The sequence below is a fragment of the Anomaloglossus baeobatrachus genome, chromosome 2, assembly GCF_048569485.1.
Source record: "Anomaloglossus baeobatrachus isolate aAnoBae1 chromosome 2, aAnoBae1.hap1, whole genome shotgun sequence".
Lineage (NCBI taxonomy): Eukaryota > Metazoa > Chordata > Amphibia > Anura > Aromobatidae > Anomaloglossus > Anomaloglossus baeobatrachus.
The window spans coordinates 462,262,785-462,286,397 of record NC_134354.1 but is presented as its reverse complement, the minus strand read 5'-3'; the positions used below and the strand labels follow the sequence as shown (position 1 = coordinate 462,286,397).

Below are 23,613 nucleotides of genomic sequence, written 5' to 3'. Positions count from 1 at the left end.
CCTCGGGATGGAGTTTCATACACAGTCAGCGGTAGTCAAGCTACCGCGGGACAAACAGCTCTCTCTGCAGGCAGGGGTGCAATCACTTCTTCGGAGTCAGTCACACCCCTTAAGGCGCCTCATGCACTTCCTGGGTAAGATGGTGGCAGCGATGGAGGCAGTGCCGTTCGCGCAATTCCATCTGCGGCCACTCCAATGGGACATTCTCCGCAAATGGGACAGGAGGTCGGCTTCCCTCGACAGGAACGTCTCTCTTTCCCTTGCAACCAAGACGTCACTTCAGTGGTGGCTCCTTCCCAATTCTCTATCGCAGGGAAAATCCTTCCTACCCCCAACCTGGGCTGTGGTCACCACGGACGCGCGCCTGTCAGGGTGGGGAGCGGTTTTTCTCCACCACAGGGCTCAGGGAACCTGGACTCCGATAGTCTTCCCTTCAGATCAATGTTCTGGAGATAAGGGCAGTGTATCTAGCCCTATTGGCTTTCCATCGGTGGCTGGAGGGCAGGCAGATCCGTATCCAGTCGGACAACGCCACTGCCGTCGCATACATCAACCACCAAGGCGGCACTCGCAGTCGTCAAGCCTTCCAGGAAGTCCGGCGGATTCTGCAGTGGGTGGAAGCCACAGCCTCCACCATCTCCGCAGTTCACATCCCGGGAGTAGAAAACTGGGAAGCAGATTTTCTCAGTCGTCAGGGCATGGATGCGGGGGAATGGTCTCTGCACCCAGAAGTGTTTCGAGAGATCTGTCGCCGCTGGGGAACGCCGGACGTCGATCTCATGGCGTCACGGCACAACAACAAAGTCCCGGCATTCATGGCACGGTCTCAGGATCACAGAGCTCTGGCGGCGGACGCGTTAGTTCAGGATTGGTCGCAGTTTCGACTGCCTTATGTGTTTCCTCCTCTGGCGATGCTGCCCAGAGTGTTACGCAAGATCAGGTCCGACTGCCGTCGCGCCATTCTCGTCGCTCCAGACTGGCCGAGGCGGTCGTGGTACCCGGATCTGTGGCATCTCACGGTGGGTCAACCGTGGGCGCTTCCAGACCGCCCAGACTTGGTGTCACAAGGCCCGTTTTTCCATCTGAATTCTGTGGCCCTCAACCTGACTGTGTGGCCATTGAGTCCTGGCTCCTAGCGTCTTCAGGGTTATCTCAGGATGTCATTGCCACCATGAGACAGGCCAGGAAGCCAACGTCCGCCAAGATCTATTACAGGTCTTGGTAAATCTTCTTATCCTGGTGCTCTGATAACGGTTTTCCTCCATGGCCATTTTGCTTTACCCACTTTTCTTTCATTCCTTCAATCCGGAATGGACAAGGGGTTGTCACTCGGCTCTCTCAAGGGCCAAGTATCGGCGCTCTCCGTATTTTTTCAAAAGCGCCTAGCCAGGCTTCCGCAGGTCCGCACGTTCCTGCAGGGAGTTTGCCACATAGTCCCACCTTACAAGCGTCCGCTGGAACCCTGGGATCTTAACAGGGTGCTAACGGCTCTTCAGAAACCACCTTTCGAGCCGCTGCGGGATGTCTCTTTATCACGTCTTTCACAGAAGGTGGCCTTTCTAGTGGCAGTCACATCACTTCGGAGAGTGTCTGAGCTAGCAGCGCTGTCATGCAAAGCCCCCTTCCTGGTGTTTCACCAGGATAAGGTGGTTCTGCGTCCGATCCCGGAATTTCTCCCTAAGGTGGTATCTCCTTTTTCTTTGTCGCTCCATTGGGAGACCCAGACAATTGGGTGTATAGCTTCTGACTCCGGAGGCCACACAGAGTATTACACTTTAAAAAGTGTAACCCCTCCCCTCTGCCTATACACCCTCCCGTGCATCACGGGCTCCTCAGTTTTATGCTTTGTGTGGAAGGAGGCACACATCCACTCATGCATTCTCATTTTAGTTAATCGGTTGGAAGAAAAGTGGGCCCCCACGGGGCCCCCGGCATGTTCCCTTCTCACCCCACTACGTCGGCGGTGCTGTTAAGGTTGAGGTACCCATTGCGGGTACAAAGGCCGGAGCCTCATGCCGTCTCCTTCACCATCCCTTAGCGGCTCTGGGAGAAGTGGGATCCTGAGCGGTCATCCATTCACTGGGACCGTGCTCCCTCCGCAGCCCCTGTGGGAATCTGTCGGACAGGAGTCTATTTATCCTCAGGGACCGGGCCCTGCATCACTAAGGTACTCTGTGTCCCCATGGGGGATGTGCATGGAGCGCCTTCATCCCGGACGCTGCAGCAGCTGCTTATTTGTGACGGCCGGCGGACTTCCGCGCCTGCTTGTCGGCCGCGGTCTTAAATTTAGTCCCCGGCTTCAATTGCGGCCTAGTAGCAAAACTCCCGCCCCCGGGCCTGTCTATCAGGGGTAAGGGCGGGACTGCCGACCTGACGTCGGATGTGAGGGCCGGAGCATCCTGTATGTTTCCTCCCCCCTCACTGATCACTGTGGGGACTCCAGATTCCCGCACTTTTCTAGCGCCGCCCACGGCCCCACTCCTCCCCAGAGAGCTCCGGCAGCCATTTTTTTGGCATTCTGCCGGTGGAGGATTTCCAGGAAAGAGCTCTGCAACACTGGGAGACCTAAGGCAGGGAATCTGGAGGACACACGCTCCGCTTTTTAGCGGTCGGTAAGCCACACCGGTCACCCGGTGCTGGTCCCCTTAGGGTGCCGGAATAGATACTATATATTTATATATTTCTGTTCGGTCGGGCTGTATACCCTTTCCCATATACCCTCAGTGATCACTCTCCTAGGAGACAACAGCATGTCGTCCACAAGGAGCAAGGGTGCCAAGGCACAGGGTTATTTTGCGACCTGTACCTCTTGTGCGGCTAAGTTACCTGCGGGTTCCACCTACCCTCACTGTGAGCAATGCTCAACCCCTGTTTTGCTTGCTCAGCCGGAGCCTCGGTCACTAGTGGGCCCCTCGGCTCAGGCAGACCCCCCCTGCTCTCCCTGTCCAGGCGGCAGGGACAGAGTTTGCTGTTTTTGCTGAAAAACTCTCTGAGTCACTCTCACAATCCATGGCTCAGTCTATGGACAAATGGTCTGCCAAGCTGCTTGAAGCTTTGCAGTCCAGACCGGTCCTTACACAGGCCCCGGGCCCTGTTGGATCGTCGCCTCCAGGCCCCTCTCTGTCCGCGCCGCAACGCGTTCCCAGGGGGGGCCCTAGGTCTCACGTGGAGGACTCCTGCCCGGACCACAGTCCCAGACCGGCTAAGCGGGCCCGCTGGGAATCTTCCCCGACTTCTTCACGCTGCTCGGGTTCCCAGCTTGAGGACTCTCTGGAGGACGAGGCGGACGTCGCAGCTCAGGGCTCTGACCCTGACGTTGCTCTCAATCTTGATACACCTGAAGGGGACGCCATAGTAAATGACCTTATCTCGTCCATCAACCAGGTGTTAGATATATCTCCCCCGCCGCCACCTGTAGAGGAGTCGACTTCTCAGCAGGAGAAACGCCAGTTTCGGTTCCCCAAACGTACACGGAGTGTGATTTTCGATCACTCTAACTTCAGAGACGCTGTCCAGAAGCCCAGAGCGGTTCCGGACAAGCGCTTTACTAAGCGCCTTACTGACACACGTTACCCCTTCCCCTCTGACGTAGTTAAGGGTTGGGCTCAATGTCCCAAGGTGGATCCCCCAGTCTCTAGATTGGCGGCTAGATCTGTGTTATCGGTTGCAGATGGCTCATCGCTAAAGGATGCCACTGACAGGCAGATAGAGCTCCTGGTGAAATCCATCTATGAAGCCATGGGCGCGTCTTTTGCCCCGGCTTTTGCAGCCGTGTGGGCACTCCAAGCTATCTCAGCTTGTCTGGCTGAGATTAATGCGGTCACACGTAATTCTGCTCCGCAGGTTCCGTCTTTGACTTCTCAAGCGTCAGCTTTTTCTTCCTACGCCATGAACGCAGTCCTAGACTCTGCTAGCCGTACAGCTGTGGCATCCGCTAACTCTGTGGCAGTTCGCAGGGCCATGTGGCTGCGCGAATGGAAGGCAGACTCGGCTTCCAAGAGGTTCTTAACCGGTTTGCCGTTTTCTGGCGACCGCTTGTTTGGCGAACGATTGGATGAGATTATTAAGGAATCCAAGGGAAAGGACTCCTCCTTACCCCAGTCCAAACCGAAGAGACCTCAGCAACGGAAAATACAATCGAGGTTTCGGTCCTTTCGTCCCTCCGCCAAGCCTCAATCCTCTTCGTCCAGCAGGCCGGAGAAAGGCCAGAGGAACTCCTATGCGTGGCGGGCTAAGCCACGCCCCCAAAGACCCGCCGGAGGCAATGCCTCCAAGGCGGCCTCTTCATGACTCTCGGCATCCCCGAACCGCATCCTCGGTCGGTGGCAGGCTCTCCCGCTTTTGCGACGCCTGGTGGCCACATGTTCAAGACCGATGGGTGAGAGACATTCTGTCTCACGGTTACAGGATAGAGTTCAGCTCTCGTCCTCCGACTCGTTTCTTCAGAACCTCTCCGCCCCCCGAGCGAGCCGATGCACTTTTTCAGGCGGTGAACGCTCTGAAGACAGAAGGAGTTGTGATCCCTGTTCCCCCCCAGGAACATGGTCGCAGCTTTTACTCCAACTTGTTTGTGGTGCCAAAGAAGGACGGCTCGTTCAGTCCCGTTCTGGACCTCAAACTGCTCAACAGACATGTGAGCACCAGACGGTTTCGGATGGAATCTCTCCGCTCGGTCATCGCTTCAATGTCACAAGGAGACTTCCTAGCATCGATCGACATCAAGGATGCTTATCTCCATGTGCCGATCGCATCCGAACATCAACGCTTTTTGCGTTTCGCCATCGGGGACGAACACCTTCAGTTCGTGGCATTGCCTTTCGGCCTGGCGACAGCCCCACTGGTGTTCACAAAGGTCATGGCATCTGTTGTGGCGGTCCTACACTCTCAGGGCCACTCGGTGATTCCCTACTTAGACGATCTTCTGGTCAGGGCACCCTCTCAGATGGCGTGTCAAAACAGTCTTTCCGTCGCTCTGGCGACTCTCCAGCAGTTCGGGTGGATCATCAACTTCCCAAAATCCAAGTTGACACCGACCCAATCACTGACGTACCTTGGGATGGAGTTTCATACTCAGCGGTAGTCATGCTGCCGCTGGACAAACAGCTTTCGCTGCAGGCAGGGGTGCAATCTCTTCTTCGGGGTCAGTCACACCCCTTGAGGCGCCTCATGCACTTCCTGGGGAAGATGGTGGCAGCGATGGAGGCAGTGCCCTTCGCGCAATTCCATCTGCGGCCACTCCAGTGGGACATTCTCCGCAAATGGGACAGGAGGTCGACTTCCCTCGACAGGAACGTCTCTTTCCCTTGCAACCAAGACGTCTCTTCAGTGGTGGCTCCTTCCCAACTCTGTCGCAGGGAAAATCCTTCCTACCCCCAACCTGGGCTGTGGTCACCACGGACGCGAGCCTGTCAGGGTGGGGGGCGGTTTTTCTCCACCACAGGAATCAGGGAACCTGGACTCCGATAGTCTTCCCTTCAGATCAATGTTCTGGAGATAAGGGCAGTGTATCTAGCCCTATTGGCCTTTCATCGGTGGCTGGAGGGCAGGCAGATCCGGATCCAGTCGGACAACGCCACTGCCGTCGCATACATCAACCACCAAGGCGGCACTCGCAGTCGTCAAGCCTTCCAGGAAGTCCGACGGATTCTGCAGTGGGTGGAAGCCACAGCTTCCACCATCTCCGCAGTTCACGTCCCGGGCGTAGAAAACTGGGAAGCAGATTTTCTCAGTCGTCAGGGCATGGACGCGGGGGAATGGTCTCTTCACCCAGACGTGTTTCGAGAGATCTGTCGCCGCTGGGGAACGCCGGACGTCGATCTCATGGCGTCACGGCACAACAACAAAGTCCCGGCATTCATGGCCCGGTCTCAAGATCAGAGCTCTGGCGGCGGACGCATTAGTTCAGGATTGGTCGCAGTTTCGACTGCCTTATGTATTTCCTCCTCTGGCGATGCTGCCCAGAGTGCTGCGCAAAATCAGGTCCGACTGTCGTCGCGCCATTCTCGTCGCCCCAGATTTGCCGAGGCGGTCATGGTACCCGGATCTGTGGCATCTCACGGTGGGTCAACCGTGGGCGCTCCCAGACCGCCCAGACTTGCTGTCACAAGGGCCGTTTTTCCATCTGAATTCTGTGGCCCTCAGCCTGACTGTGTGGCCATTGAGTCCTGGCTCCTAGCGTCCTCAGGGTTATCTCAGGATGTCATTGCCACCATGAGACAGGCCAGGAAACCAACGTCCGCCAAGATCTATCACAGGTCTTGGAGGATCTTCTTATCCTGGTGCTCTGATAAGGGGTTTACTCCCTGGCCTTTTGCCTTACCCACTTTTCTTTCATTCCTTCAATCCGGAATGGACAAGGGATTGTCTCTTGGCTCTCTCAAGGGACAAGTATCGGCGCTATCCGTATTTTTTCAAAAGCGTCTAGCCAGGCTTCCGCAGGTCCGCACGTTCCTGCAGGGAGTTTGCCACATAGTCCCACCTTACAAGCGTCCGCTGGAACCCTGGGACCTTAACAGGGTGCTAACGGTTCTTCAGAAACCACCTTTCGAGCCGCTGCGGGATGTCTCTTTATCACGTCTTTCGCAGAAGGTGGCATTTCTAGTGGCAGTTACATCGCTCCGTAGAGTGTTGGAGCTGGCAGCGCTGTCATGCAAAGCCCCCTTCCTGGTTTTTCACCAGGATAAGGTGGTTCTGCGTCCTGTTACGGAATTTCTCCCTAAGGTGGTATCTCCTTTTCATCTCAATCAGGATATCTTCTTACCTTCATTTTGCCCTAATCCAATTCACCAATGTGAAAAGGATTTGCACTCTTTGGATCTGGTGAGAGCACTCCGGCTCTACGTGTCTCGCACAGCGCCCCTGCGTCGTTCAGATGCGCTCTTTGTCCTTGTCGCTGGCCAGCGTAAGGGTTCGCAGGCTTCCAAGTCAACCTTGGCTCGGTGGATCAAGGAACCGATTCTCGAAGCCTACCGTTCTTCTGGGCTTCCGCTTCCTTCAGGGCTGAAAGCCCATTCTACCAGAGCCGTGGGTGCGTCCTGGGCATTGCGGCACCGGGCTACGGCTCAGCAGGTGTGTCAGGCAGCTACGTGGTCTAGTCTGCACACTTTCACGAAACACTATCAAGTGCATACCTATGCTTCGGCAGACGCCAGTCTAGGTAGGCGAGTCCTTCAGGCGGCGGTTGCCCACCTGTAAGAGGGGGCCGTTTCGGCTTTTTTTATTGAGGTATTCTTTTACCCACCCAGGGACTGCTTTTGGACGTCCCAATTGTCTGGGTCTCCCAATGGAGCGACAAAGAAGGGAATTTTGTTTACTTACCGAAAATTCCTTTTCTTCTAGCTCCTATTGGGAGACCCAGCACCCGCCCCTGTTCCCTTCGGGCTGGTTGTTCTTTTGTGTACACATGTTGTTCATGTTGAATTGTTCTTTTGGTTCATGGTTTTCAGTTCTCCGAACATCCTTCGGATTGAATTTACCCTAGACCAATTTATAAGTTTTCTTTGTCGCTCCATTGGGAGACCCAGACAATTGGGTGTATAGCTTCTGCCTCCGGAGGCCACACAAAGTATTACACTTTAAAAAGTGTAATCCCTCCTCTCTGCTATACACCCTCCCGTGCATCACGGGCTCATCATTTTTATGCTTTGTGTTGAAGGAGGCACACATGCACTCATGCTCCCATTTTAGTCAGCAGCAGCTGCTGATTTTATCGGATGGAAGAAAAGAGGGCCCCTCACAGGGCCCCCGGCATGCTCCCTTCTCACCCCACTGAGTCGGCGGTGTTGTTAAGGTTGAGGTACCCATTGCGGGTACACAGGCAGGAGCCACATGCCGTTTTCCTTCCCCATCCCTTAGGGGCTCTGGGAGAAGTGGGATCCTATCCGGTCATCCAGGCACTGGGACCGGGCTCCCTCCGCAGCCCCTGAGGGAATCTGACGGACAGGAGACTGAGTATCAGGGACAGGGCCCTGCATCTACAGGTACTCTGTGTCCCCTTGGGGACGGTGCATAGAGCACCTGGACCTCAGACGCTGCAGCGACTGCAGTGATTGGTATGACGCCGGGACTACCGCTTGCCGGCCGTGGTTTTAACTTTAGTCCCCGGCTTTTGCGGCCTAGTGCCTTAAACTCCCGCCCCCGGCCCTGCCAGTCAGGGGGTAGGGCGGGACGGTCAGTCGGACGCCGACAGTGAGGGCTGGAGCACACTTGGCTGTCCTCCGCCCCCCTCACTAATCACTCTATGGCACAGATCCCCGCACAGGTACTCAGTGTCCCCTTAGGGACGGTGCATGGAGCACCTTGGATGGCAGCGATTGCGGGGTTGGTACGGGACTACCGCGCCGACCGTGCCTGCTGGCTGGCCGCGGTTTTCAACTTTAGCCCCCGGCTTTTGCGGCCTAGTGCCTTAAACTCCCGCCCCCGGACCTGCCAGTCAGGGGGAAGGGCGGGACGGTCGGGCTGACGCCGACAGTGAGGGCTGGAGCAGACTGGGCTGTCCTCCGCCCCCCTCACTAATCACTCTACGGCACAGATCCCCGCACAGGTACTCAGTGTCCCCTCGGGGACGGTGCATGGAGCACCTTGGCCTCAGACTTGGTGGCGACTGCGGGGGTAGTACGCGACTACCGCGCCGACCGCGCCTGCTGGCCGGCCGAGGTTTTTAACTTTAGCCCCCGGCTTTTGCGGCCTAGTGCCTTAAACTCCCGCCCCCGGACCTGCCAGTCAGGGGGGAGGGGCGGGACGGTCGGTTTGACGCCGACTGTGAGGGCTGGAGCACACTTGGCTTTCCTCCGCCCCCCTCACTTTTCACTCCGGGACTCCAGATTCCCGCACTTTTGGGGTTACGCCCACGGCCCCCTCTTCCCCTGTAAACGCCGACAGCCATGTTTTTAAGCAGCACACACTGCTTGAGCGGTCGGTAAGCCAGGTGGCTTCTTCCCATCGGGCTGGGCCACCTAGAGTGCTGAAATATATATATATATATATATATATATATATATATATATATATATATATATATATATATATATATATATATATATATATATATATATATATATATATATATATATATATATATATATATATATATATATATAACAGAAATCATACATGAACTACACAATACGTAAATTCTAGAATATATATATATATATATATATAGCGGTACATACTCAGTGATCACTTTGAGCATTGCTCGGGCCATATGGCACTGCGGGATCGCTCACAGGCCCCGCTCGGTCCGCGACGCAGCGGGCTCCTGGGGGGACCTCTAGTTATTACGTGGGGGACTCCGGCACGGACTGCAGTCCCAGACCGGCTAAGCGGGCTTGCTTAGAATCTTCCCCGACTTCATCAAGAGTCTCAGCTTGAGGACTCTCTAGAGGATGAGGCGGAGGTCGCAGCCCAGGACTCTGTCCGGACGTGGCTCTCAATGCTTCAGAGATGCTGTCCAGAAGCACAAGGCTTTCCCGGACAAGCGTTTTACTAAACGCATTAATAACATACGTTATCCCTTCCCCTCTGACGTGGTTAAGGGTTGGGCTCAGTGTTCCAAGGTGGCCCTCCAGTCTCTAGACGGGCGGCTAGATCCGTAGTAGCAGTGGCTGACTGTTCAACGCTCAAGAATGCCACGGACAGGCAGATAGAGCTCCTAATGAAATCCATCTATGAAGCCATAGGCGCGTCCGTTGCCCCAGCCTTTGCAGCAGTGTGGGCACTCCAGGCTATCTCAGCTGCTCTGTCTGAGATTAATGCGGTCATACTCTGCTCCGCAATTAGCGTCTTCGACGTCCCAGGCGTCGGTATTTTCATCCTACGCCATGAATGCTGTCCTGGACTCGGCTTGCCGTACAGCGGTAGCATCCGCCAATCCGGTGGCAGTCCGCAGGGCCATGTGGCTACGAGAATAGAAGGCAGTCTCTGCTTCCAAGAAGCTCTTGTCCGGTTTGCCATTTTCTGGCGACCGATTGTTTGGCGCACAATTGGATGAATCGATTGAGCATTCCAAAGGAATGGTCTCGTGCTTACCCAGCCCATACCAAAGAGACCTTAGCACCCTCAGCTAGGTCCCCATCTCATCGTCCAACAGGCCACAGCCGAGCCAGAGAAACTTTTCTGCATGGCAGTCCAGGTCAGGGGAGCGGTCTCCACATGTCCAAGACCGTTGGATGAGAGACATTCTGTCTCACGGTTACAGGATAGAGCTCAGTTCTCGTCCTCCGACTCGTTTCTTCACAACATCTCCGCCCTCCGAGCGAGCTGATGCACGTTTTCAGGCGGTGAACACTCTGAAGGCAGGAGGAGTTGCGTTACCCGTTCCCCTTCAAGAACGTAGTCGCGGTTTTTACTCCAACTTGTTCGTGGTACCAAGAAAGGACGGATCATTCCGCCCCGTTCTGGACTTCACACTGCTCAACAGACATGCGAGAACCTGACGGTTCCGGATGGAATCTCTCCGCTTGTCATCGCCTCGATGGCACAAGGAGACTTCCTAGCATCAATCGACATCAGGGATGCTTATCTCCATGTGCCGATTGCACCAGAGATGGAAACAGCCCCACGGGTCTTCACCAAGGTCATGGCAGCAGTGGTGGCGGTCCTACACTCTCAGGGCCACTCGGTGATCCCTTACTTAGACGATCTTCTAGTCAAGACCCCCTCCTGGGTGGCATGTCAACACAACCTGACCATTGCTCTGGAGGCTCTCCAGGGGTTCGGGTGGATCATCAAATTTCTAAGGTCAAAACTGACACCGACCCAATCACTGACTTACCTCGGGATGGAGTTTCATACTCTCTCAGCGATAGTGAAGCTTCCGCTGCATAATCAGCGTTCACTACAGACAGGGGTGCACTCTCTCCTTCGGGCCCAGTCACACCCCTTGAGGCGCCGCATGCACTTCTAAGGAAGATGGTGGCAGCAAGGGAGGCAGTTCCCTTGCACAGTTTCGTCTGCGTCCGCTTCTATCGGACACCACAAATGGGACAGGAGGTCGACGTCCCTAGACAAGAACGTCTTTCTTTCCACTTCCTGGGCGAAGGGAAAATACTTCCGGCCCCCAGCCGGGGCTGTGGTCACGACGGACGCGAGTCGGTCAGGGTGGGGAGCGGTCTTCCTCCACCACTCGGCTCAGGGAACCTGGACTCCGACAGAGTCCTCCCTTCAGATCAATGTTCTGGAGATAAGGGCAGTGTATCTAGCCCTAAAGGCGTTCCAGCGGTGGCTGGAGGGCAGGCAGATCCGAATTCAGTCGGACAACGCCACGGCGGTTGCGTACATCAACCACCAGGGCGGCACACGCAGTCGTCAAGCCTTCCGAGAACTTCGGCGGATTCGGCTGTGGGCGGAAGCCACAGCCTACACCATCTCCGCAGTTCACATCCCGGGCGTAGAAAACTGGGAAGCAGATTTTCTCAGTCGCCAGGGCATGGACGCAGGGGAATGGTCTCTTCACCCGGACGTGTTTCTAGAGATCTGTTGCCGCTGGGGAACGCCGGACGTCGATCTAATGGCGTCCCGGCGCAACAACAAAGTCCCGGCATACATGGCTCGGTCCAAGGATCACAGAGCTCTAGCGGCAGACGCGCTACTTCAGGACTGGTCGCAGTTTCGACTGCCTTATGTATTTCCTCCTCTGGAACTACTGCCCAGAGTGTTACGCAAGATCAGGTCAGACTGTCGCCGCGCCATCCTCGTCGCCCAGACTGGCCGAGGTGATCGTGGTACCCGGATCTGTGGCACCTCACGGTGGGTCAACCGTGGGCACTCCCAGACCGACCAGACTTGCTGTCTCAAGGGCCATTTTTCCTTCTGAATTCTGCGGCCCTAAACCGGACTGTGTGGCCATTGAGTCCTGGCTCCTAGCGTCATCAGGGATATCTCCAGACGTCATTGCCATCATGAGACAGGCCAGGAAACCAACGTCCGCCAAGATCTATCACAGGACTTGGAGGATCTTCTTATCCTGGTGCTCTGACTCAGGGTTTACTCCCTGGCCGTTTGCCTTGCCCACTTTTCTTCTTGCCTTCAATCTGGAATGGACAAGGGCTTGTCTCTCGGCTCTCTCAAGGGACAAGTATCGGCGCTTTCCGTGTTTTTCCAAGAGCGTCTAGCCAGGCTTCCGCAGGTCCGCACGTTCCTGCAGGGGGTTGGCCACATAGTCCCACCTTACAAGCGTCCGTTAGCACCCTCGGATCTTTTCAGGGTGCTGACGACTCTTCAGAAGTCACTTTTCGAGCCGATGCGGGATCTCTCTATCTCGCCTTTCGCAAAAGGTAGCCTTCCTAGTGGCAGTCACATCACTCAAAAGAGTGTCTGAGCTAGCAGCGCTGTCAGGCAAAGCCCCCTTCCTGGTGTCTCACCAGGATAAGGTGGTTCTACGTCCGATCCCGGACTTTCTCCCTAAGGTATCCCCGTTTCATCTCAATCAGGATATCTTCTTACTCTCTTTGGGTCCACATCCAGTTCACCAATGTGAAAAGGATTTGCATTTATTCGATCTGGTGAGAGCACTCCGGCTCTACATTTCTCGCACGGCGCCCCTGCGCCGGCCCGATGCGCTCTTGTCTTTATCGCGGGCCAGAGTAAGGGATTTCAGGTTTTCAAGTCAACCTTGGCTCGGTGGATCAAGGAACCGATTCTTGAAGCCTACCGTTCTTTTGGGCTTCCGATTCCTGCAGGGCTGAAAGCCCATTCTACCAGAGCCGTCGGTGCTTCCTGGGCATTGCGACACCAGGCTACGGCTCAGCAGGTGTCAGGCGGCTAACTGGTCGAGTCTGCACACTTTCACGAAACACTATCAGGTGCATGCCGATGATTCGGCAGATGCCAGCCTAGGTAGGCGACTCCTTCAGGCGGCAGTTGCCCACCTGTAAGAGGGGGCCGTTTTTCGGCTCTTTTTATCAAGGTATTCTTTTACCCACCCAGGGATTGCTTTTGGACAATCCCAATTGTCTGGGTCTCCCAATGGAGCGACAAAGAAGAAGGGAATTTTGTTTACTTACCGTAAATTCCTTTTCTTCTAGCTCCTATTGGGAGACCCAGCACCCGCCCCTGTTCCCTTCGGGCTGTTGTTCTTTTGTGTATACATGTTGTTCATGTTGAATTGTTCTTTTGGGTCATGGTTTCAGTTCTCCGAACATCCTTCGGATTGAATTTACCTTAGACCAATTTATAAGTTTCCTCCTTCCTGCTTTGGCACCAAAACTGATGAGCCCGTGATGCACGGGAGGGTGTATAGCAGAGGGGAGGGGTTACACTTTTTAAAGTGTAATACTTTGTGTGGCCTCCGGAGGCAGAAGCTATACACCCAATTGTCTGGGTCTCCCAATAGGAGCTAGAAGAAAAGGAATTTACGGTAAGTAAACAAAATTCCCTTCTTTAACCCCTTCAGCCCCCGGGCACTTTCCGTTTTTGCGTTTTTGTTTTTTGCTCCCCTTCTTCCGAGAGGCGTAACTTTTTTTTATTTTTCCATCAATCTTGCCATATGAGGGCTTGTTTTTTGCGGGACGAGTTGTACTTTTAAATGAAACCATAAGTTTTACCATATAGTGTACTGGAAAACGGCAAAAAAATTCCAAGTGCGGAAAAATTGCAAAAAAAGTGGGATTGTACAATAGTTTTTGGGATATTTTATTCAGTGTTCACTATATGGTAAAACTGATGTGTGGGTATGATGCCTCAGGTCGGTGCGAGTTTGTAGACACCAAACATGTATAGGTTTACTTGTATCTAAGGGGTTAAAAAAAATTCACAAGCTTGTCCAAAAAACGTGGCGCACGTTTTGCGCCATTTTCCAAAACCCGTAGCGTTCTCATTTTTTCAGGATCTGAGGCTCAGTGATGGCTTATTTTTTGCGTCTCGACCTGACGTTCTTAACGGTACCATTTTTGCGCAGATGCTACGTTTTGATCGCCTGTTATTGCATTTTGCGCAAAATTTGCGGCGACCAAAAAACGTAATTTTGGCGTTTGGAATTTTTTTGCCGCTACGCCGTTTACTGATCAGATTCATTGATTTTATATTTTGATCGGGCATTTCTGAACGTGGCGATACCAAATGTGTGTATTTTTTATTTTTTTAACCCTTTAATTTTCAATGGGGTGAAAGGGGGGTGATTTGAACTTTTAGGTTTTTTTATTTTAATTTTTTAAAACTTTTTTTTTACTTTTTTTTTTTTTAATTTTACTAGTCCCCCTAGGGGGCTATTGCGATCAGCAATCCGATCGCTCTGCACTATCTGCAGATCTCAGCTACAGAGCTGAGAACTGCAGATTTGCTGCTTCACTTTCAATGCCGGCTGTATTCCGGCATTGAGAGGATGTGACTCATGTTAGCTACAGGCGTCATCACATGACCCTGTGCTACCATGGCAACCGCCGAAAGTCACGTGATCATGTCACGTGACTTCCGGTGGGGGCGGGGTAAGTCACTGTCATGGCGGCGCCCATATACATATCGCTGCCAAGACTTTGGCAGCGAAATGTAAGGGGTTAATGGCCGCGGGTGGAAGCGATTCCACCCGCGGCTAGCAGGCACACATCAGCTGTTGATAACAGCTGATATGTGCGCGTCTCGCCGCCGCCTGCCGGCGGCAGGGGGCGGGGCTTACCGGCACACGATCCATGACGTATCTAGTACGTCATGGGTCGTTAAGGGGTTAACCCAATATATGCAGGTAAGCAGCATTTTTCGAATTGACAGGTTCCCTTTCAATGCTCCAATTATGCGACAATTGGGCTATGTGCACATTATGACTATTTGGCGAGTTGTTGGCTTTTTTTGTGTTTACCTCAGTATTTGTAAGGTCATGTGCAATTTTTGTTGAGTTTTTTTGGTAATTTTTTTTTTACCTCCGTGTTTTGAGTTTTTAACTCAGTATTTGTATGCGAAAACCAGGAGTTGGACAGAGGAAAAATATATAATGGAAACATGAGTACTGCTTCTGCATTTATCATCCACTCCTGGTTTTGCCTTATAAATATTGAGGTAAAACCTCACCAAATACGCAATTTGGGCACATGGCCTTACAAATACTGAGGTAAAACCTCACCAAATACGCAATTTGGGCACATGGCCTTACAAATACTGAGGTAAAACCTCACCAAATACGCAATTTGGGCACATGGCCTTACAAATACTGAGGTAAAACCTCACCAAATACGCAATTTGGGCACATGGCCTTACAAATACTGAGGTAAAACCTCACCAAATACGCAATTTGGGCACATGGCCTTACAAATACTGAGGTAAAACCTCACCAAATACGCAATTTGGGCACATGGCCTTATAAATACTGAGGTAAAACCTCACCAAATACTCAGTGTGTGCACGTGGCCTAAAATATTCTCACTTTACCCTGGATAATACTTTGCTAGGATTTGTGGTGTAACACGTGGTACATATGTAGAAATGTTATGTTTTGTTTTTTGTTTTTTTATTCACACAGTGAAGTCAATTCCGGATTTTTCTACAAAAGTGCAGAGGAGCGGGAAAAATTAGTCAAAGCTGAGAGGAAATTTATTGAAGAGAGGGTAAATAAAATCGTAGCCCTCAAGCATAAAGTGTGCGGAGATTCTGGCAAAGGCTTCATCGTGATCAACCAGAAGGTGAGATTTCCCCAGTATTGCTCTCAGACTGTATCTGCACAAGCAACACCCAAGTGTGATCGGTAGCGCCCTTGGCTTATATCTTGTGCTAGAGAGAGCCTGTTCTTTTTCCTCTGCTGCTGGTGAAAACCTAATTTACTGGTATGTATTCAGAAGAACAGTACATTCTTGCATGTGCTTCTCTGCAGGGTAACGGTTCGTACAACCACAGTGTTATATAAATGTGTCCGGTCTCATATCACACCGAACAATGTTTTTCACACAGCGTCCATATGTAAACAAAAATTGCAGCATGTATTATTCTCGCCCGTATTTTGGATGAGACCCGTTATTCATGACTGGGTGTGCAAAGGGGAAAAAAAAAACAGATGCTATACGCATCATCTGTATTATGTCCGATTTGTACGGATACCTTAGTATTAATGAGTAAAGTTTCTGATCTACTTATGTATACAAATTAATATCATACGGATATTAACGAAGACGAAAAAATCCATTGTAATTTTTAAAAAAATTTTTTATATTTTCATCTGAACCTGGGTTAATACCGTAATCTTCACTATGCACTTTTTTGTATCACTTTAACACTGATATTCCAGATTTCTTTGTCGCTCCATTGGGAGACCCAGACAATTGGGTGTATAGCTTCTGCCTCCGGAGGCCACACAAAGTATTACACTTAAAAGTGTAAAGCCCCTCCCCTTCTGCCTATACACCCCCCGTGCATCACGGGCTTCTCAGTTTTTATGCTTTGTGCGAAGGAGTCAATCGACATCAAAGATGCTTATCTCCACGTACCGATTGCACCAGAGCATCAGCGCTTCCTGCGTTTCGCCATAGGGGACGAACACCTTCAGTTCGTGGCACTGCCTTTCGGCCTGGCGACAGCCCCACGGGTCTTCACCAAGGTCATGGCAGCAGTGGTAGCAGTCCTACACTCTCAGGGACACTCGGTGATCCCTTACTTAGACGATCTGCTGGTCAAGGCACCCTCTCAAGTGGCATGCCAACACAGCCTGAACATTGCTCTGGAGACTCTCCAGAATTTCGGGTGGATCATCAATTTTCCAAAGTCAAATCTGACACCGGCCCAATCATTGACATATCTTGGGATGGAGTTTTACTCTCTCAGCGATAGTGAAGCTTCCGCTGGACAAACAGCGTTCACTACAGACAGGGGTGCAATCTCTCCTTCAAGGCCAGTCGCACCCCCTGAGGCGCCTCATGCACTTCCTAGGGAAGATGGTAGCAGCAATGGAGGCAGTTCCTTTTGCGCAGTTTCATCTGCGTCCACTTCAATGGGACATTCTCCGCAAATGGGACAGAAAGTCGACGTCCCTCGACAGAAACGTCTCCCTTTCACGGGCAGCCAAGGCTTCCATTCAGTGGTGGCTTCTCCCCACTTCTCTGTCGAAGGGGAAATCCTTCCTTCCCCCATCATGGGCTGTGGTCACGACGGACGCGAGCCTGTCAGGGTGGGGAGCGGTCTTTCTCCACCACAGGGCTCAGGGAACCTGGACTCCGACAGAGTCCTCCCTTCAGATCAATGTTCTGGAGATAAGGGCAGTGTATCTTGCCCTAAAAGCGTTCCAGCCGTGGCTGGAAGGCAAGCAGATCCGAATTCAGTCGGACAACTCCACAGCGGTGGCATACATCAACCACCAAGGGGGAACACGCAGTCGGCAAGCCTTCCAGGAAGTCAGGCGGATTCTGATGTGGGTGGAAGCCACAGCATCCACCATATCCGCAGTTCACATCCCGGGCGTAGAAAACTGGGAAGCAGACTTTCTCAGTCGCCAGGGCATGGACGCAGGGGAATGGTCCCTTCATCCGGACGTGTTTCAGGAGATCTGTTGCCGCTGGGGGATGCCGGACGTCGACCTAATGGCATCCCGGCACAACAACAAGGTCCCAACATTCATGGCACGGTCTCAAGATCACAGAGCTCTGGCGGCAGACGCCTTAGTTCAGGATTGGTCGCAGTTTCAACTCCCTTATGTGTTTCCTCCTCTGGCACTGTTGCCCAGAGTGTTACGCAAGATCAGGTCCGACTGCCGCCGCGCCATCCTCGTCGCTCCAGACTGGCCGAGGAGGTCGTGGTACCCGGATCTGTGGCATCTCACGGTGGGCCAACCGTGGGCACTACCAGACCGACCAGACTTGCTGTCTTAAGGGCCGTTTTTCAATCTGAATTCTGCGGCCCTCAACCTGACTGTGTGGCCATTGAGTCCTGGATCCTAGCGTCTTCAGGGTTATCTCAAGAGGTCATTGCCACTATGAGACAGGCTAGGAAACCAACGTCCGCCAAGATCTACCACAGGACGTGGAGGATATTCCTATCTTGGTGCTCTGATCAGGGTTTTTCTCCCTGGCCATTTGCCTTGCCCACTTTTCTTTCCTTCCTTCAATCCGGATTGGAAAAAGGGTTGTCGCTCGGCTCTCTTAAGGGACAAGTCTCGGCGCTCTCTGTGTTTTTTCAGAAGCGCCTGGCCAGACTTCCACAGGTACGCACGTTCCTGCAGGGGGTTTGTCACATAGTCCCTCCTTACAAGCGGCCGTTAGAACCCTGGGATCTGAACAGGGTGCTGATGGCTCTTCAGAAACCACCTTTCGAGCCAATGAGGGATGTTTCTCTCTCACGCCTTTCGCAGAAAGTGGCCTTCCTAGTAGCAGTCACATCACTTCGGAGAGTGTCTGAGCTGGCGGCGCTGTCATGCAAAGCCCCTTTCCTGGTGTTTCACCAGGACAAGGTGGTTCTGCGTCCGGTTCCGGAATTTCTCCCTAAGGTGGTATCCCCTTTTCATCTCAATCAGGATATCTCCTTACCATCTTTTTGTCCTCATCCAGTTCATCAGTGTGAAAAGGATTTGCACTCGTTAGATCTGGTGAGAGCACTCAGACTCTACATTTCTCGTACGGCGCCCCTGCGCCGCTCGGATGCACTCTTTGTCCTTGTCGCTGGCCAGCGTAAAGGGTCACAAGCTTCCAAATCAACCCTGGCTCGGTGGATCAAGGAACCAATTCTCGAAGCTTACCGATCTTCTGGGTTTCCGGTTCCCTCAGGGCTGAAAGCCCATTCTACCAGAGCCGTGGGTGCGTCCTGGGCTTTGCGGCACCAGGCTACGGCTCAGCAGGTGTGTCAGGCGGCTACCTGGTCGAGCCTGCACACTTTCACGAAACACTATCAGGTGCATACCTATGCTTCGGCGGATGCCAGCCTAGGTAGACAAGTCCTTCAGGCGGCGGTTGCTCACCTGTAGGAAACGGCCGTTTTACGGCTCTATTACGAGGTATTATTTTACCCACCCAGGGACTGCTTTTGGACGTCCCAATTGTCTGGGTCTCCCAATGGAGCGACAAAGAAGGGAATTTTGTTTACTTACCGTAAATTCCTTTTCTTCTAGCTCCAATTGGGAGACCCAGCACCCGCCCCTGTTCCCTTCGGGCTGTTGTTCTTTGTGTACACATGTTGTTCATGTTGAATGGTTTCAGTTCTCCGAAATTCCTTCGGATTGAATTTACTTTAAACCAATTTATAACTCTTCCTCCTTCTTGCTTTTGCACCAAAACTGAGAAGCCCGTGATGCACGGGGGGTGTATAGGCAGAAGGGGAGGGGCTTTACACTTTTAAGTGTAATACTTTGTGTGGCCTCCGGAGGCAGAAGCTATACACCCAATTGTCTGGGTCTCCCAATTGGAGCTAGAAGAAAAGGAATTTACGGTAAGTAAACAAAATTCCCTTCTTTAAGCGATCGTATGCAAAGACTGATGAGCCCATGGAATTCAATATAGGGTATAGGGAGGCAGTGCTAACCTCCACATTATCCTCTGTTGTCTCTAGTACTTAAAATTGATATGATTTCTAGTAGTGAGACCTCATACACAGCATTTATAAGGGGCACAGAGCTTGTGGGGTTCACGACTTTCTAGCCTTTTATGTATAGGATACCAAGTTTTTAATTTGCTGCAAAATCCATACTAGACCTCTTTAGAGGGATTGTCCATTACTCAGACAACCTCTTCTCAACCACAGTGTTTGCCCTTGTTAAAATAACACCTATACTGTTGCTTTTTCAGTGGTGTTGGCACTTGCTCTCCCGGGGCTCACGTGACATTGTTACATCACATGAGCCTTGCACCCAATCAGCGCTGATTTCCCTCTACTCTGCTTCTGATGTATCAAACATCAAGAGAAGTGAAGGGCCAGCTGCAGCTCTGACTTCCTCTTGATGTTGGAATTATCAGATGGCGGGATGAGTGTAGGCGGCGCTGATTGGGGGGTGCAAGGGTCACTTGACGTTGTTGTGTCGAGCGAACGTTTGGAGAGCGAGTGTCGACACCACTGCAATGGGGCTGGAGGTAGGTATAGGTGATGGTGTTTTAACGGGGGAAAACAGTGATTAAGAAGGGGTTGTCTGAATTGCGGAGTACCTTTTTTTTTTTTTTTTTTTTTTTTTTTTTTTTATGGGCTTTTTTTCTTATATATAATATGGTATCCTGACGTGTAACTTAGCATGGAGTATGACCCCCCCACGTTGAGGGGTTGGCATATGTTTTAAAGGTTTGTTGGCTTTCTGTCCATATAATAATCCTTTTAACAAGTTTCCTGCCCTCTAGGGAATCGACCCATTCTCATTGGATGCCCTTGCTAAAGAAGGAATAGTGGCTCTCCGTAGAGCAAAGAGGAGAAATATGGAAAGGTGGGTGTCATTCTCGTCTACTTTTTGGTACGCCCTCCTTATGTCGTATGTGTCTCATATTAAGCCTGATGCCCTTTTCTTAGGCTTACCCTTGCCTGTGGTGGCAATGCCATGAACTCTGTGGATGATCTCACCCCTGACTGCTTGGGACATGCTGGTCTTGTTTATGAGTACACTATGGTGAGTATGTATTCCACAGCACACTGTGGATGCTAGATATTCTTGTATGTGTCTTTTGTAGAGTTTTCCCTCTGTAATTCTGCAAAGCCTATCATTTTCAGGGTGAAGAGAAGTTTACATTCATTGAACAATGCGAAAATCCACGTTCTGTCACCCTGCTGGTCAAGGGGCCAAATAAACACACACTCACGCAAATCAAAGACGCTATCAGAGACGGTCTGCGAGCGGTTAAAAATGCCATAGAGGATGGTGAGTTGAAATTAAAAGGAATAATTAAAGGGATATTTATTCATTTTTTTAAAAAAAAAAAAAACTTTAGAAAATAGAACACCACATTAAAGAATAATAAAAAAAAAAATTAGGAGTATTAATGTTGTATTCCATATTCAGAATTTATTTTTTCGGCTCCACTTCCAATAATTATAGACTATTTAATGCCACTTACCATGACCATAAATTGTATATGTTCCTGTGCTAAATTGGTAAGTGCATCTGGTCTGCATTGTATATAACTGTAGAATATCCAGACCAGATGCTTTTACCACATACTAATATTCATGGGGACAGTAGATTCAGACAGGTAAAAATCCAACCTGAGTGAGCAGTACAGTAGTGGGTGAAGGTATGGCAACTTTAAGTCACATTATATAATCCACTGACCTAGTCTCCCCAAAAGCTCCTAGTTTCCACGTGTGCTTTAATGGAATTCTGCCCGGTATCACAGGCCGCAGGAGTCAGTACTTTGTTGGGATCGGGCAGCCAGGCTCTGACACATGCTGCCTTTTGGTTTAAAGGGAACCGGTCACCACTTTTTTTTTGCCTATAAGCTACGGCCACTACCACCGGGCTCCTATATACAGCATTCTAACATGCTGTATGTAAGAGCCCAGGCCGCTGTGAGAACATAGAAAACACTTTATAATACTTACCTAACAGTCGTGCCGTGGGCCATATGGGTGTCTCCGTTCTCCGGTGTTGGCGCCGCTTCTTTCAGCCATCTTCATCCTCTTTCTGAAGCCTAGGTGCATGACGCGTCCTACGTCATACACACTCGCCAGTCCTGCGCAGGCGCACTACAATTCAGGGCAGATCAAAGTGCGCCTACTTAGGACCTCAATGCCAGCGAGTGTGTATGACGTCTGATGCGTCATGCACCGCGGCTAGAGAACGACGAAGATGGCCGAAAGAGGCGGTGCCGGCGAACGGAGACGCCCATATGGCCAACCGAGCGACCGTTAGGTAAATATTAAAAAAAAATGTTTATGTTCTCACAGTATATACTATATAAGGATAAGGCTGCACATCAAACTTAGATAATGGTATAATGCCTCAAGCATATGGAAAAATATTGGAAAAATACAATGAAAAATGCTACTTGCTAACTTGAACATGTGAATTTTTTTTTTTTTTTTCTGAATGTGAACACAGCTCCGCCCCTTTCGGCCATGTTTTTTCCATCTCCTATATGACAGTCCTTGGTTACCCCTCTCCACCCACAGCAGTTTTTAATTGCAATGAGATGACACACAGTTAGGGTCACAGAGCTAGGGACCCCAATGTAGAGATATACCTTGACGAGGTTTTGGGGCTCAGTTACATTGATCAATGCGATTGCTAAATATCTCCTTTTTCCTAATATTCATGGCAGGTATGCAATTCATTATTCACATGTTCAAGTTAGCAAGTAGCATTTTTCATTGTATTTTCCAATATTTTTCCATATGCTTGAGGCATTATACCATTATCTAAGTTTGATGTGCAGCCTTATCCTTATATAGTATGTATTTTTTTGGCTTGCACTCAGAATATATATATTAGTGCTCACTTCAGTTATCCTATTCAGTTATATGTTCTCAGTGGCCTGGGCTCTTATATACAGCATGTTAGAATGCTGTATATAAGAGCCCACTGGTGGTGGCCGCAGCTTATTATACCAAAAAAGGGGAGACAGGTTCCCTTATAAGCAGCATGAACACCCAGAGGACTCCTTTAGGACTGTCAGTCACATGTAAAACTGCTGATGTAAAATGTGACTTCAGAATATTTAGATATAAAATTTGTGTAAGAATCATAATCCCATTGCTTTTTCTGTTTAGGCTGCGTGGTACCAGGTGCGGGTGCTCTCGAAGTGGCAATTGCTGATGCACTTGTCAAGCACAAACCTAATGTGAGAGGCCGAGCCCAGCTGGGTGTGCAGGCATTTGCTGATTCTCTCCTCATCATTCCCAAGGTATGGCTACTAATTACCTTTTTTTGCTTTCCACTTTCCTTGTTTTTTTCAGCCCCGATTCATAAAGAACTGTGTTATTCACTAGTCTTAATAGGGGGGGATATGGTAGAGTTGGAAGCTCCTGATTTTATAAAGGGGATCTAGCATCTTAAGTGGCATGTCTTTTGCCAGAAATCTTACTCCAGGCGTCTGTAAGGTGTGGCACAGCTCGTCAGATTTAGAAGAGCAGACACCGCCTTGCCTCATATTGTCCTAGCTTTCTTCATTTTGATGGCGCTTGCTGAACCCGGCAAGTTACAAAACATTTGCACAACCTTGCATTGTGCCCCACAAAAATGCCTCAATTGACTGACTGGGGTCTTCATGTTTTATGTCAATACAAGGTTGTAGTGCCAGTAATCTAAAGGGACTGTTTTCCGTTTTTGACTAGGGACAATGACAGTAGAACAGCAGTGGTACTCATGTTCCTTACTTTACCTTGCAGGTTCTTGCTCAGAACTCTGGATATGACCCTCAAGAAACCTTAGTAAAACTTCAGACAGAATATGCAGAATCAGGACAGCTCATTGGTGTAGACCTAAATTCAGGTACCGCTCTCCTACATTCTTAATGATAAATCTTTTGACTAAAGAGGACAATGCTTCTTAGAGTCAAATGCCTCACTGGTTAGTCTCCTTAACAGTGTTACGCTTACGCTTTGAAATGCTTATTAAGAAAAAGGTATACATTTACATTTGTTCATGTTTAGCTTTTTTTGTTTTTTTTTTTCTTCACTTTGAACATACTTTTTTTTTTGAATGGTATGTATACTACCTACCACCAATCCAGGGCTGCTTTTTTCTTTACTAAAACATTGAGTAGCCAAAGATTTAGTAATAAAAATCATTAAATAAAA

General features: G+C 50.7%; 1 protein-coding gene across 1 annotated transcript in view; it reads left to right on the top strand.

Moving 5' to 3' along the window:
- Window positions 1–23,613, top strand: part of CCT6A (chaperonin containing TCP1 subunit 6A) — a 134,243-nt gene that overhangs the window by 78,052 nt on the left and 32,578 nt on the right. The window contains exons 7-12 of the mRNA XM_075336329.1: window positions 15,449–15,608; window positions 20,226–20,308; window positions 20,392–20,488; window positions 20,590–20,737; window positions 22,585–22,718; window positions 23,203–23,305. Coding sequence (XP_075192444.1) covers window positions 15,449–15,608; window positions 20,226–20,308; window positions 20,392–20,488; window positions 20,590–20,737; window positions 22,585–22,718; window positions 23,203–23,305 — 725 coding nt within the window. The remainder of the gene's footprint in view (window positions 1–15,448; window positions 15,609–20,225; window positions 20,309–20,391; window positions 20,489–20,589; window positions 20,738–22,584; window positions 22,719–23,202; window positions 23,306–23,613) is intronic.